Source organism: Microcaecilia unicolor, chromosome 7 (assembly GCF_901765095.1).
Source record: "Microcaecilia unicolor chromosome 7, aMicUni1.1, whole genome shotgun sequence".
Classification (NCBI taxonomy): domain Eukaryota; kingdom Metazoa; phylum Chordata; class Amphibia; order Gymnophiona; family Siphonopidae; genus Microcaecilia; species Microcaecilia unicolor.
The window spans coordinates 86,784,739-86,799,693 of record NC_044037.1 but is presented as its reverse complement, the minus strand read 5'-3'; the positions used below and the strand labels follow the sequence as shown (position 1 = coordinate 86,799,693).

The 14,955-nt window shown below is 45.5% G+C and overlaps 1 protein-coding gene across 2 annotated transcripts; it reads left to right on the top strand.

Annotated features, from left to right (window-relative positions):
* The first annotated feature begins 7,431 nt into the window (after nt 1-7,431).
* On the top strand, nt 7,432-12,522 carry LOC115474853 (thiamine-triphosphatase-like). 2 transcript variants are annotated; one of them, XR_003942920.1, is made up of 4 exons: nt 7,432-7,763; nt 8,657-9,202; nt 11,851-12,005; nt 12,041-12,522. XR_003942920.1 is itself a non-coding variant. In XM_030210548.1 (3 exons), the coding sequence occupies exons 2-3, from the start codon at nt 8,665-8,667 to the stop codon at nt 11,949-11,951; spliced, it is 639 nt and encodes a 212-aa protein (XP_030066408.1). In that variant the 5' UTR covers nt 7,432-7,763; nt 8,657-8,664; the 3' UTR covers nt 11,952-12,522. The 2 variants fall into 2 exon arrangements, 1 of the variants encoding a protein (XP_030066408.1); XM_030210548.1 differs by having other exon boundaries at nt 11,851-12,522.
* Nucleotides 12,523-14,955: the final 2,433 nt, after the last annotated feature.

The following is a 14,955-nucleotide window of genomic DNA, read 5'->3' as shown; positions in this document are numbered from 1 at the left end:
AAGGTTTTTTTTTTGGGGGGGGGGGGGGGAACTGGGAATTGAACATGCGGCAAAATGAAAACCATTGCTCATGCTTATCTGCGTGGTAAACGTCCAGGACACACCTGCTGATTACCACCGGGAACGGCCCCCCGTGGTAGAAAATAGAATATTTTCTACCACATGTTTTCGACATGCACCAAACTCGGAATTACCGCCAGGTGCACACGCTAGCCGGGTGATAATGCTGACTTGATGCACACTGCATGCATGTAAGCCCTTACGCACCTTTGTAAAAGGGCCCCTAAGCCATTTATGGCATGTTAAGCACATGTTAGCGCTTAACACAGTTCAGTAAAAGGCCGCTTACTCCAATTCTTTCTCAGAATCTACTTTGAGGAATTTCAGAGGGAGCACATATTCATTTATTTATAGGAAATTAAATTTTCAAAGAAAATCCATTCATCAAGGGGGTCTTTTTTTTTAATTTTAATATTTATTCATTTATCCATTTTATTACAAGAAACATCTTGCTTAAGAAAGTATGCAAAATAAGGCAGTTATATAACTACTAAGGAAAATTAAGAAAATATATATAAAAAAACAATATACATTTTCAAGGTAACCCATACTCAAGTCCATAAATTCGAAATCCAAGATTAGGAAGTCTAAGGGAGTATAACAAAAGGAAATATATGACTGATAGTGCAAACCTTGCTATGTGGAGTTATCTTATAATTTAATGCTTATCCACTTTTACCGAGGCAATAAGTGCCGACACGTGAGCTGGTTCTGTGAAAACATATTTCTTCTCCCTAAGCCTTATTATGCACTTGCAGGGGTACCTTAAAAAAAGGTTCCCCCCAAGTGCAAAACTTCAGGCCTAAGGAGCAAGAATTGTTTCCTCCGTCTTCTAGTCTCTTTAGAGACATCAGGAAATAATAATATTTTAAAGCCCAAAAAAATGCTTATCTTTATTTCGGAAAAATAAACGAAAGATCCAATTCTTATCCGGTAATAATGCAACTGTCGCCACTAACGTGGCGGCAGTTGCTAATTCAGAGTCAGAAGTCTGAAGCAAAAGAGAGACATCAATCGGATTATCAAGTTGGTTCAAATCTTTCCCAGGAATATAATATGCCATAGTTAATGGTGGTAAATTCGACTCAGGTATCATCAAAATTTCACGCATATAGCGTTTCAGCATCTCAAGGGGAGCAACATTCTGTAGTCTAGGAAAATTAACAAATCTCAGATTATAACTTTTAGTATAATTGTCAAAAATTTCAGTTTTCAGTCTGAGGTTTGTCAAATCTTTCGTTATAGTAGGTTGTATTGTTTCAATCTTCACAATTCTTTGATCCATTTATCCACTTTATCATTTAACTCTTTAAGCTGCTCATCTTTTTTTTGTAAATCAATTTCCAAGGATTTTACTTTTGGCAATACTTCATTAGTCTGTTTTAGGAAGGTTTGTCCCAATTAGAAACTAAGTCCCATAATGCGTCTAATGTCACTTCTTTCGGTTTAGTTACTAACTCTTTAGGTAATTCAAACCTTTCAGAAAACCGCTCACAAGTCTAACCCAGTCCCTCAGGTCCTCCTCCCTCGATCCGCGGCGATTCCATGGGCAAACTGCCCTCCGTTCCAACCTGAGATGTAAATGAAGCTTCCAATCGGCGTTCCTCTGGGCCCCTACCACCTTCCGGAGTGGACCCCGTTGATTCAATAAGGAAAGAACTTGCACCGATCGGCTGGGGAGGAGGGGTGGGCGCAGCGGGGCTCAAGGTGACTTCATAGCCAGGAGAAGCCGAAATCTCCAAATTGCCGGCGTTCCCTACTGGCTGCATTCCGCCGTCTGAAGTAACTCCCTGTGGCCTCAAAAAACGATCCATCGGACCAGGTAAGGAGGGGGGGGTAACAGGGAAGTTCTGCTCGTTGTTCTCCCTCTTCGTTTAGGCATTTTAGTAGAGCACGGAAAACGAGGCTCACAGCAACTTAGCTAGGTGCAGCCATCTTGGATTTCCGAGTTCCATCAAGGGGGTCTTTTACTAAGCCGCTGTAGCATTTTTAGCTCATGGTAGAAATCAGCCGGCGGTAAACACCAAGATGCCCATTATATTCCTACTAGTAAAAAAGGCCCGTTTCTGGAACGAATGAAACGGGCACTAGCAAGGTTTTCCTGGGAGTGTGTATGTTTGAGAGAGAGCGAGAGTGAATGTGCGGGAGTGTGACAGAGTGAGACTGTCTGTGTGACAGTGTGTGTGTGAGAATGAGAGTGTGTGACAGGGCCCCCTCCCCTGTTCCTAATGCCCCTCACCCCATTCCCTCCCCTCCTTTTCCTCCTTCCCTCACTTTGGGTTCCTTAAGGCTTTCAAAAGTCTATGTACCCCCATGGCCCTAACACTCAGTATCCGGATAACCACCACTTTCCTCCTCACCCCTCCCCCAAGATGTAATACTTTCACGGCCTTCATTTTTTAAAAAAAGTGTCCTATCTGCCCTGTGTACAAATGCCCGACATTCAGATTGTGTTCCTCTCGTAAATTTTCATTTCTTTCATTCATTCAGAACTTGCCCCCCCCCCCCCCCCCCCGAACACTTTGGTTCCTTCAGTCTTTTAAAACTCTCCTATCAACCCTATATGCTAATGGCCAGCATTGAGATTGTTTTCCTGTCCCAAATTTGCATGTCTTTCAGTCATTCACAACTCCCCCCCCCCCCTTCTCCAGTTTAACACTTTTGTTTCCTTCAGTCTTTTAAAACTCTCCTATCTACCCTGTGTCCTAATGGCCAGCATTCAGATTGTTTTCCTTTCCCAAATGTTCATGTCTTTCAGTGTTCAGAACTCCCCCCTCCCCCCATTTAACACTTTTGGGTTCCTTCAGTCTTTTAAAACTCTCCTATCAACCCTGTGTCCTAATGGCCAGCACTCAGATTGTTTTGCTTTGCCAAATTGTCTTTCACTGATGTCATTGAGATCAGTGCGTGCCTGCCTAGCAGACCACTTCCGGCAGGCACGGTCCCAGGCACATCCTGTTGGAGGTGAGAATTATTATATAGGATGAGTGTGTTGGCGTTTACCGCTAGCTGATTTCTACCACAAGCTAAAAACGCTGCTACGATTTAATAAAAGACCCCCCTAAGAGAAGCAACAGTATCCTAAAATTTGTTAGGATTTAGGCAAGGGCAAAGGTGCCACCAGTTAGATGTTTGCAGAATGGCTGAGTGGCCAAAACTATGCACTTGCTGTTTTTATCCTTTTTTTTAAAGAATTGGTCAAAAGTTGAGGATAATTAGTAATCCAGGGTTGTTTTTTTTAGGGGGTACTTTTCCATTGTTTGCTAAAATTGACACATGGTCCCCAAGTTTTCAATGAAAGAGTTCGGGTTCTACACACCAATTCTACCTTGTGATAGATTCTGTGTCTGGTTGCAGGGGGCCTGGCTATTGTGGGGTGGGCGCCTTAGTGATCACCCCACCACTGAAGGATAGCCTGGCATTTGAGTACTGGCATTTGTTTTGCTAGAAAAAAATGCACTGAGTAAATCCCAGAAAATTTAAAGTGATCAGTAGCAGAGCATCAAAAATCTGGATTTACCTTTCTTTCAAATTATCAGTCAAGAGGACCATGGATAACTTTACACAATTGAAGCACAAACATGCTTCATGTAACAGTGCTGCTTTCTGGAATTTTAGTAGAAGGTTTTATTGTTTAGTGAGGTGCCTTAGAGCAGGTGCAACGTTGCATAAGAGAGTCTTGAGCTCATTTTCAAAAGAGAAAAACATCCAAAAAGTGTCGTAAAGCACAATTTGAATGTTTTTCTTCTAAAAATGGCCAAATTGGTATTTTTGAAACCTATTTTGCAGACGTTTATCTATGCAATAATCTGCAGTGTGTCCGTCACAAGGAGATGTGTTGGGGGGCATTTCAAAGGCGGGATTAGGGTGTGCCTAACGGACGTTTTACAGCCATAATGGAACAAAACAGAACTAAAACTAAGACGTTTTGGTCTAGACCTGTTTTCAGAATGAATAAGGCAAAGAAGGTTCCCTAAATGACCACTGGAGGGAATCAAGGGTGACCCCCCCAAATGGTCATTGACCCCCTTCCACCCCCCAAAATGTGAATAAAAATATGACTTACCAGCCTCTATAGCAAAAGTAGAGGCTGACAAATGCGCAAACCAATAGGGAGATAATATCAAAAACCAGTTTATTCAGAATATTCATATCAAGGACCCGACACGGTCCGTGTTTCGGCGCCAATACTATTATGAATGTCCGTATATGTTTGGCTACATATTTTATTAAGGCGGATATATTTTATTTGAAATCTCTTAATATTATGTTTTTAATTTGTCCTGTTTTTTTTGTAGAAAGTTGATTGTGACCCCTGAGGCAGGTGCTTTGGCGCCGAAACACAGACCGTGTCGGGTCCTTAATATGAATATTCTGAATAAACTGGTTTTTGATATTATCTCCCTATTGGTTTGCGCATTTGCCAGCCTCTACTTTTGCTGTTTTGCTTTGACTTTCCGTGGAGGCTCCTCCTGTCTTCTTGGATTTACCAGCCTCTATGACAGCCTCAGATGTTAAAGTCAGGTCTATTACAGCAGCATGCAGGTCCTGGAGTAGTGTAGTGGTCAGTGCAGTGCACTATGGAGTGGGAGACTCGGGTCCCTATCTCCCTTACCTGTCACACTTGTAGTGGAAACTGGAAATCATCCAGGACAAGGCCACCGTCATTCTCATCACACCATACTGTCCCAGACAAGTGTGGTTCTCTTTCTTAACAACGTCTGGCAGCGATGCTGCCATCACATGATTTTTACCTTTCATATCTAATTTAAGTGATATTTTCATGTATCTTGATTGTACCACTCCTTTGTATTATCATCCCGTTAATGGTGATCATCATTGCGGCATAATGTAAGCCATATTGAGCCTGCAAATAGGTGGAAAAATGTGGGATACAAATGCAACAAATAAATAAATGTGCCTGCCACGCCGACTGGATCTCATCACACAACACCAAGGGGCAATGCTACACCCCAACCTCAGTACACTGGCCCTGGCAGCATGGATGTTGAAAGGCTAACATTAGCCCCTTTCCACATTTCCCCAGAAGTCACAGACGTCTTACTAGCTGCTAGACGACCCTCCACCAGGAAATCCTACACAGCAGTGGCAAAAAACAACAAGAAGCAGGAATGGGGCTGCAGGCTTCAGGCATGCACCATCGGTTCTGCCAGTTCCCTGCCCTGGAATAGGGAGTTGATATCAGAGGAGACGGGACCAGCAGAGTTGACAGCACATACCTGAAGGCTGTGGTCCCGTGCCTACTTCTTGCTGTTTTGCCACTGTTTCTTGTCGGGAGAAGCAGAGAAGTAGCGGTGGTGTGATGGTGGCACTGGCTGAGTGAGAGAATTTTCTTCTTTTGCAGGAGTGCGGGAGATGACCTGTCAAAGCGGAGTCTCCCACTGAATATGGGAGACTTGCCAGGTCTGGCAGCATGGATTTAGATGGGCAGAATCAGGGACTACACTGGATCTGAAAATACCAGAGAAGGTTCCTGCAAAACACAGAAACATAAGAACAGCCATACTGGGTCAGACCAGTGGTGCATCCAGCCCAGTATCCTGCTTCTAGTAGTGGCCAATCCAGGTCACAAGTACCTGGCAGAAACACAATTAGTAGCACCATTCCACGCTACCAATCCCAGGGCAAGCAGTGGCTTCCCCCATGTCCATCTCAATAACAGGCTATAGACTTTTCTTCCAGGAACTTGTCCAGCTGGATATGGATATACCACAGCTGCCAGATTCCCCAATTTCCATAGGGATATTTTAGGCATTGTAAATTATGGGACAGGCAGCACTAATTTCCATGGGCACCATCAAGAACTACAAATACCACAGAGCACCACAAATGTAAATTGAAAACCAAGGCTGGTATAAAATATCCCAAATGGAACAGGATAAGTTTCCAACCAAAGTCTTATTTTTTTTTAGACTGTGACTGGCAACATTTTAATAAATTGTCATAAAACTTAATTTGGACAGTAGCTAGGAAGTACTAAATGCCTGATGCACAAAGCTTACCATGCCCCATATGGACCACACAGAGATTTTTTTTAAGTGTAGGGGAGGGGGTTGGAAAGGGTCTTCTGGACCACCATGGATATTTTAGGTGGGGGGGGGGGGGGTCAGGAGGGGTCCACTGCATCGCCAGGGATTTTTTGTTAGGTGGGGGTTGGGGGGTCCACTGGACCACCAGGGAGCTGCTCCAGGAAACTGGGTGTCGGGGGGGGGGGGCAAACATCCCTGGACATACACACAAGAGCTGTGCCTACCACACAGCTCTTGTGAGCATGCGCCAGGAATGCTCAGACCCAGTGGCGTACCAAGGGGGGGGGGTGGGGGCGGTCCGCCCCGGGTGCATGCCGCTGGGGGGGTGCCACGGCGCGCGCCTGTCAGCTGAGTTCGCTGACTTCGCTGCAGCTCCCTCTGCCCCGGAACAGGTTACTTCCTGTTCCGGCCGGGGCAGAGGGAGCTGCAGCGAAGTTAGCGAAGTCAGCGAACTCAGCTGACAGGCGCGCGCCGCGGCACCCCCCCCCCCCCAGCAGCATGCACCCGGGGGGGGCGTGCTGCACCCGGGGGGGGGCGCATCGGCGATCCGCCCCGGGTGTCATGCCGGCTAGGATCGCCACTGCTCAGACCCCTTTACCGACCAATGCACAACACTAACAGCATGAATATAATTTGCATGCTGTTTGTATTGGTCAGTATATCTGACTTGTAAATTAGCTGGCGCTGTTCCTTACAGCACCGGAGTTCTATGCATCAGCCATTAAGTGCCCTTCCTCTGTAAGTTGATCTGTGGTTTAAGAACACTACTCTCTCATGTCACCAGACATTAATAACAGCAAAGGGGCGCCTCTGTCAATCTATAACAAAAACTGCAGTTAGCATAAGGTTGTCAACTGGATCCAGATTCGCAGGACAGGGTTGATACAGTCCTGGGTTTACCCCAGTGCATGCTGGAACTTGTACTCTTTCTTTTCTTAGGGCATGCAATGAGGAAAATCAGAACTACAAGTCCCTTCTTGCAATGGGGTAAACTCAGGACTGGATCAAACCTGTCCTGTGAATCTGGATCCAGTTGGCAGCCTTAAGGGTTGCAATTGCAGCCTTAAGGGTTGCAATTGCATCCTCATTCCTGGACCAGGATCAGCCTGTTTGGTTGCTCTACAGCAGAGGTTCTCTCAACTCTCAGGACCTAGCCAGTTAGGTTTACAGGATACCCACAATGAAAATGGGTGGATAAATTTGCATGCACTACATTGTATTCAACATCAGTGCAGAGCAGAGCTGCAGAGGTTCTCAACCCAGTCCTCGGGACACTCCCAGTCAGTCAGGTTTTAAGGAGTGTCCCGAGGTCTGGGTTGAGAAGCTGTGCTCTGCACAGCAACTGAGTTTATCCGGGCCTAGCAGCACCAACAGAGCCTTAAAGAGGGGCAAGGAAAAACTACAACCCCCAGAATACTTGACCAACGGATATAGCACCAGTGGGATTAAATACAATGTTTGAGGGAACATATTTTGTTAGTGGTACTCAGGGATCTTTAGTGTTCAACTGTTTGTTGTTCTGAGCGGTCCTGTTATTGCAGTCAGAGGATCGGTCAATGTGTTCATCAGCATGCTGGGAGTTGTAGTCCAAAATCCAGGCTCACTCAGACCTGCACAAACTGTCCACGTTCAAAGAGGAATGACTAGCATACGGTATGTGTTTGTTTGTTTTTCTCCTTACGCAGGAGATGGGGGAGGGACATGGAGTTCAGTGAGGGAAAAGAATACAGCGTAGCCCTCGTGTTTTGAATATAGATACAATTGGGCTGTTCTGTTAATGTCTTGATTTTATTGCTGCCTTGTGCTGCAACTGTTGTAATCCAGGCCAGTCCCAGAGCAAATAACATCCACGGAGGCTGGTCCCTGGGCCAGGAGATCAAGAAAGACAACAGGGTGACAGCCAGGGCAGGATTAACCCTTTCAGGGGCTGTAGGTAAACAACCGTTTTTTTTGGGCACCCTTCTTAATACAAATTCATAAAACTTACACGCTCTGCCTGATTCTGAGAACTGAGGAAGCAGCAGCTAAGAAGCACTGCTCACTGGAAAACGTTGCACAGGGGGTGGGGAGGATAACAGACAGGCCTCCCATATTCTTCTTCCTGCCAGGTTGCTGAATTAACCAGGGCAAACTTCTGCATTTGAAACCATTGAATTAGCACATTTGAAAGGAACCCTTAAGTATTCAGGCATATGCCTAGTTTGCCTGTTCTTAATCCTACTCTGCAGGGTGCACTGAAGTGTCTGCAAGAAGACAGAGGGACACAACTCACCACCAGCTTACTACATTCTTGGCTACACCCTTCCTTATTTATCATAGGATAATTTAACAAAGGGTTTTAATGGCAACACATCGCAACAGAAACAGATGGGATGACAGAAGCACACCATATACACCTTGTATATAAATGTCTATTAGTAGTAACCATAGAGAGAAAGATAATGAGGTGACTGAGATATATGGGAGGAGGAGATACAGGAGGGAGAGAAATAGCTCTTATTCTCCCTATCTCTTTCACAATGGCATCTTATCTCACCTCTCTGCAGCATCAGTGATGGCAACAAGCCCCGCTGTCCTTGAGGTGGAGCGAAAGTTCACCTACAAATCAGATGTGGAGGATGTGCTGCAGGCCCTGGGAGCTACACTGCAGGGCCAACTCCTTTTCCGTGACACCTACTATGACACAGTGGACCTGCGCCTCACCCTATGTGACCACTGGCTTCGTAATCGTCAAGGATCCTGGGAGCTCAAACTCCCCTTCTCCCCGCATGAAAGTGGTAGATCCAGCAATCCGGTCACCCAGTACCAAGAGCTGACACAGGAGAAAGAGATCATAGCAGCTGTGGGGGAACTGCTGGGATGCATGCCACTCAGTGAGGGCATGGAAGCACTGGTGGCAGAATTAGGGCTGCAGGCATTTGCCTCATATGTAACAGATAGAAGGAGCTATGTGATGCCCAGAGAGGGGCTTCATGTGGACCTTGATGAAGCTGATTTCGGCTTTGCTGTTGGGGAGGTGGAGAAGGTTGTGGCCACAGCAGAGGAAGTACCTGAAGCCCTGGAAAGGATCAACCACTTCTGTGTACAGTTAGGTGAGTTTCTAGCAGGGACTGTCTTTCTGTGTATGGTGTACAGCGCTGCATATGCCTTGTAGCACTATAGAAATGATAAGTAGTAGTAGTAATTCTTGGCTCTGCTTTTCTCTGTGTGTGACCGGTGTCACTTGATCTCCCTCCCTATGCCTCATTTCTAATCCATGACTCTGTCACTGACTCTCAATCACTTCGGAAGTTCAGGGGAATCATTTGTATCTGCCTGGGCCTTGATTTTAACCCCAGGTTTTGTCACTGATGCTCTGAATATGAGACCCTGGGGGCAATGTTCCCTCTAAACTGAGTAGGTGTCCTCCATCTGCATTCCTGCCAGTTGGGGTGGTGCAGTAATAACGTGGTTTCAATAGCGAGAAACAAGTAGGTTCCAACTATCCTCACATTTGAAAACACTATATCACTCCAAAAGGTATGAATGTAGGTAAAAAAAACAAACAACCCCCCCCCCCCCCCTCCTATGCAGTTTAGAAGGAGCATTGCAGAGTGGTGAGTGTGGGGAGCCTGCCCTGTGCAAAATGAACTTCATATGGTGCTTAGCCCTGCCTAATGCATCCCAGAATGTACCAGGTAAGGGGCTGGGCGCCGCCATTTTGAAAAGTTAGATGTTAGATTGCACTGGGTGAGGCATAACTAGCAGAAAAAGGAGATGATGGGGTTGGTTAGAATTCATCTAGACTACTGTGTCCAATTCTGAAAGTTTACCTCTGGAAGGACATAGGAAAATAAAGATGGTCCAGAGAAAGGCAACCAAAAATGACGCAAGGTTTTATACCCCAGAGGAGAGGTGACACAGTAGGGATAGGAAACATTAAAATACAACAAAAGTACAAATAATGTACAAGAAACAAATCTCTTGCAGAGAAAAAAAAAAAGCACTAAAAGATGTCAGTATGAGGATCCAAGAGGGTAGACTCAGGAACAACATCAGAAAATATGTCTTCAAGGAAAGAGCAGTGGAAACTTGGAACAAGGAACGTGGTAGAGACAAAACCAGTAACAGAGTTTGAGAGAGATTGTAATAAGCACAGAGGATCCCTAGTTGTGAAAGCAAAGCCAGAGACTATTGTGGGGTGGGGGAATTCATTAGCCAGCATTAGGGAATTAATGCATGCTAAATGCTAAGAAGCCCATTTTATACCTATGGGTTTCTTAGTATTTAAACACGTTAAGGCCCTAACACTGCTTGATGAATTCCCCCTAAATGGATCTGTATCATTTAACAGCAAGTAAATTGATCAGAATAGATGAACCATAAAGTCATCATGATCTACTTTTTAAGTAACTCTATCTTTCTATTTAAATGGAGGTCTCAGATCAAGTACTTAGTGCCTGCAGTTTGCCCCAGACTCTTCTCTCTGCCGTGTCCAGTTCTCTCTCCCCCCCCCCCCCCCCCCCGATGTAACTTCCTGTTGTGCATAGGCAGGATGCATATTAAAATTGCTACACTGACTGGTAGCACTATAGAAATGATATGTAGTAGTAGTAATACCACTGCTGGCACACTCTATAGGGGAAGACACATTTAAGGTACACCATGGGGGCGGGGGCTAGTTCTTTCCTATCATAAATTGGCGTTCTTTCCTGTTTTTCTTATTGTAATTGTATTTTATTGGTTTTAATTGAAACCGCTTTAATTTGCTTGCAACAAAAGCGGTATAGCAAATTTAATAAGCTATAAAAGATTAACAACTAGTTTTAAGTGAGCAGTCCCAGGTAGGGCAGCAATCCTGATGTGTATCTGGGCAGGTGAGGATCCCGGGCAAGGCAGAATGCCCTTTGGTGTATCTGTCCTGGCGAGAACCCTGGTAGAGCAGAATACACAGAGGAGTATATATGCAGGCTAGAGAGCTAGGCAGTTTGGAAAGCTCTGTGGTATACCTGTAGAAGTTAAGAGCCACAGGAAGAGAGAAATGCCTGGAAGTATACATCCAATAACAAAAACACTCAAAATGCACTGTACTGAAAATATCAACAGTATAACTAATTTTTTAAGACCATCAGTATAACCAACATAAGCCAGTCGCTTACAGAAACTGCTCTTATGTCCATAGCACTTGCGCCATTACTAAAATGTGATCACTGGTGTTACTCAAAAGACCATGCCTAGAAAGTGTTAAGTGTGGTGATTGCATTCATGGTTTATGCACAGCTTTAAAGTCTTGTGAAAATGGGGGTAGTACTAAAAATGTCCTTGCAAATCCCCAAAAGTGATATCACATTTGTTCAAATTCCAGTTCAGAATCAGACTAGGGGCCCTGTTTACTAAGCTGCGCTGTAGACATGCTAACGTTTTTAGCGTACGCTAACACTAGAGACACCCATAGGAATATATGGGTGTCCCTAGCACACGCTAAAAACGCTAGCATACCTTAGTAAACCGGGCCCTTAGCTATGAGCTGAAAGGACTACAGCTTCCTCAGACTTAAAATGGTGCTTTTTGAGTCATTTAGATTTGAGAAATGTTTTTGTTATTGGTTTCAATCTCTCCTCTCAGGATTTTTGTTGTGTGTGGACGTATAACCTTTGCAGGTTAAATTCCTAGGCTGGTTGAAAGGCTCTGACACTCTGCTGGGGACTTTTCTTATGCAGGGAACCAGCAACAAACTTTCAATACCATCTTCTTTCCACAGGGGTGACCGGTGTGAAAAAGGTTCCAGGCAAAATGACCACCTACCTGCTTCAGTACCGGCCAGAGCACTACCAGAAGCTGAAAGAGGCACATGTGCTTTGATCAGGGTGAACTAGGTCTCATGACACAACGGAAAGGGTACTGAGATAGATGGGGGATAGAACCATTCTAACCAGAGGCATCATTAAACCGAGCTTCTGACCTCTGTGAGACCGTTCTTCCAATTCCACTGCTGTCCCAAACTTATTCAGAGACCCATCTTCCAATGCTGCTTCTGCCACTAATCTCATCTTTACCAATTTAAGAGATAAACTTTAGACACAGTCATATTTTCAAAGCACTTAGACTTATAATACTATTCTTATATTCCAAAAAAATTTAGTTCAACCTATGGAACTTTGTAAGTCTGCTTTGAAAATGAGCCCCATACTATAGCTCTCAGGGTACGGCAGTAAGAGATGCCAGCTGCTTGAACCTGGACCTTGTAATCATGAGTGATTTTGAATGATGCTGTACTGATATAGTAATAATAATAAAGAAAGCTTCTTATTTAATGATTCAGAAGACTAGCTCCTTCCTAAATTTCTTCAGAAAAACTGTTGCAGTGGTATCTGAGGCATGCAGTTCTCTTGCTGTCTTACTTATAGGAGATACATTTATTTACTTTTATCTACAAATCTCAGCAGTTAAATTACCTACACAGTCAAAACTATCAAGCAAACATTAAATACAAAACCAAGCACATAAACCTGTACACTTGTCTCAACAGACATGGGAACAGCACTGCCAAGAAATCTGCAGTGCCCTTGCATCTCTGGTTTCCTGTTGCAGTCTCCTTTCTTGGTGCCTGTCTTGCTCAGGTGTCATGTCACTCTTTCCAGTCCTCCACCTCTTTATCTAATCTTGGGCAAGTCACTTCACCCTCCATTACCTCAAGTGCAAACTCAGATTGTGAATCCTCCAGGAAGGGCCACCAAGAGGGGGTGCAAAATTCTCCGGTCCTGTTGACAACCATAACAACCTAGACGTGCCTGCATGGTCTGATAGCACTGTTGTCCTTCCCTCCTCCCCTTCAGCGGTCCTCCATCATTTCTGTGGGCTACTGGCAGTGTCAATAAGGAGAGCAAGCTGCCTTTGGCTGGCCCTGGAAGCGTTCTCTCTGCTGTGGGCTCCTCTGACACAACTTCCTGTGTTTGTGTAGGTGAAACAGAAGAAATGCTTCCAGAGGCAGCTTGCTCTGCTTGTGGATGCTGTCGGCAGTCTGCAGAAACGATGGAGGACCGCCGAAGGAAAGGACAGCGATACTGAACCACGGTGGAGGGGGTGGGGAAGGGTGTCAGCCTATGTGTAGAGAAGGAGAGAGGTGCCAGTAAGTAGGCAAGGGGGAGAACAGAGATGGTGGGGCCCAACTTTGTCTCTCAGTGGCCCCGCCTCCAGGGATTCAAAAGTATTTACTGTGCCCAACTGCACTGCTTTGATGGCTTTCAGGTGGTACAAAAGAAATTAAGGGCCTCGTTTACAAAGCCGTGCTAGTGATTTATGCGTGGTAAATGAGAGGAAGCCCATTCGATTCTATAGGCTTCCTCGCATTTGCCACACAGATTTGTAAAAGAAGCCCTAACCAAATAATATATATCTACTAGTAAAAAAGGCCCATTTCGAAACGCAACGAAACGGGCGCTAGCAAGGGAAATTCCCACCCATCCTCCCTCCCTGCCAGTTCAAGGCCCCCTTCACGCCCCTCCCACGGAGTTGACCCCCCCCCCCCCTTGGCGTTACTGCCTGGCCCCCCCTTGGCGCGACCCTCTGGACACCATCCTATTGTCCGGAATACCTCCCCCGAAGCCTTTGCGTACCTCTGCTGACGGAGGCGAACTTCTCTTCTTGGCTGCGGGGCGTTCCTTGTTGAATGAGCACCTGTTGAAGTTTCTGTTTGTGCGTCTGATGTCAGACGCACGCACAGAGACTTGGACAGATACTCCTTCATCAAGCCACGCCCTGCAGGTGAGAAGAGAAGTTCATCTCCATCAGCAGAGGTAGGCGAAGGCTTCGGGGGAGGTATTTATATGTTCTTCGGTCATTTCATTTTATGTAAGCCACTTTTTTCTCGCCCTCTCCCTGCCTCCTGAGCTTCCCTGTCACTGTCTTTTTTTCACTTTCAGCTCTATCCATTCCCTTCACTCTTCATAGCAAAACAAATAGAAGCAGTTAGCAATTGAGGATCACTTAGCTCACCTAGAGCCAGATGCACTAACTCCACGGAAAGAGCCCTTCCCTTATCGAATCGGTAAATAATGGGCATGCATGAAGGAAATTGCATGCAAATGAGCTGCTCGCTGTTAGCTAATTTGCACGCGATTTTCTTCCTAAGGAGGGGAAGCCAGTTGGCCAGCTGAGCTTGTGCAGAGCAGCCAAGCGTTATGGTAGCTGCTCTGCGCATGCCAAAGACGGCTTCATACACGTCCTTCACTTAAAAAAAGAAAGGACATCCCTGACAAGCACTTGACATTTTTTCTTCACCTTTTGTGATGGGCGTCCTTCTCTTGGACGTGCTTTTCTTACGTGCCTGAAATGACCACGCCGGACAGAATCGGGATGTACGAGGCTGTCCAAATCAAAACTATTTGGACGTCCCTTTTGATTATTCACCTCCAGGTCACTGTCAGCCAATCACAGCGTGTTTAGCTGACACCAGTATCAGCTAAACGCGCTGTGATTGGCTGACAGAGATCTGGAGGGGCATAATCGAAAGGGACTTCCAAATAGTTTTGATTTGGGCGTCCTTGCACGTCCCGATTCTCGGCGGTGGTCATTTCGGGCACGTAAGAAAAACACGTCCAAGAGAAGGACGCCCATCACAAAATCTGAAGGGAAAAATGTCAAGTGCTCGTCAGGGATGTCCTTTTTTTTTTTTTTTTTTTGAGTGAAGGACGTCCAAGTGTTAGGTACTTGAAAGGACGTCCCTGACGAGCACTTGGACGTTTTTGTTTCTTCCAATTTTTGCAATGGGCGTCCTGCTCTGCATGGGTCCCGCGCAGCCCCCAACCTGTTAGGTTTTCCACGGTGCATGGGGTCGGAAAACAGCTGTGCATCTGCCTTGCATGCA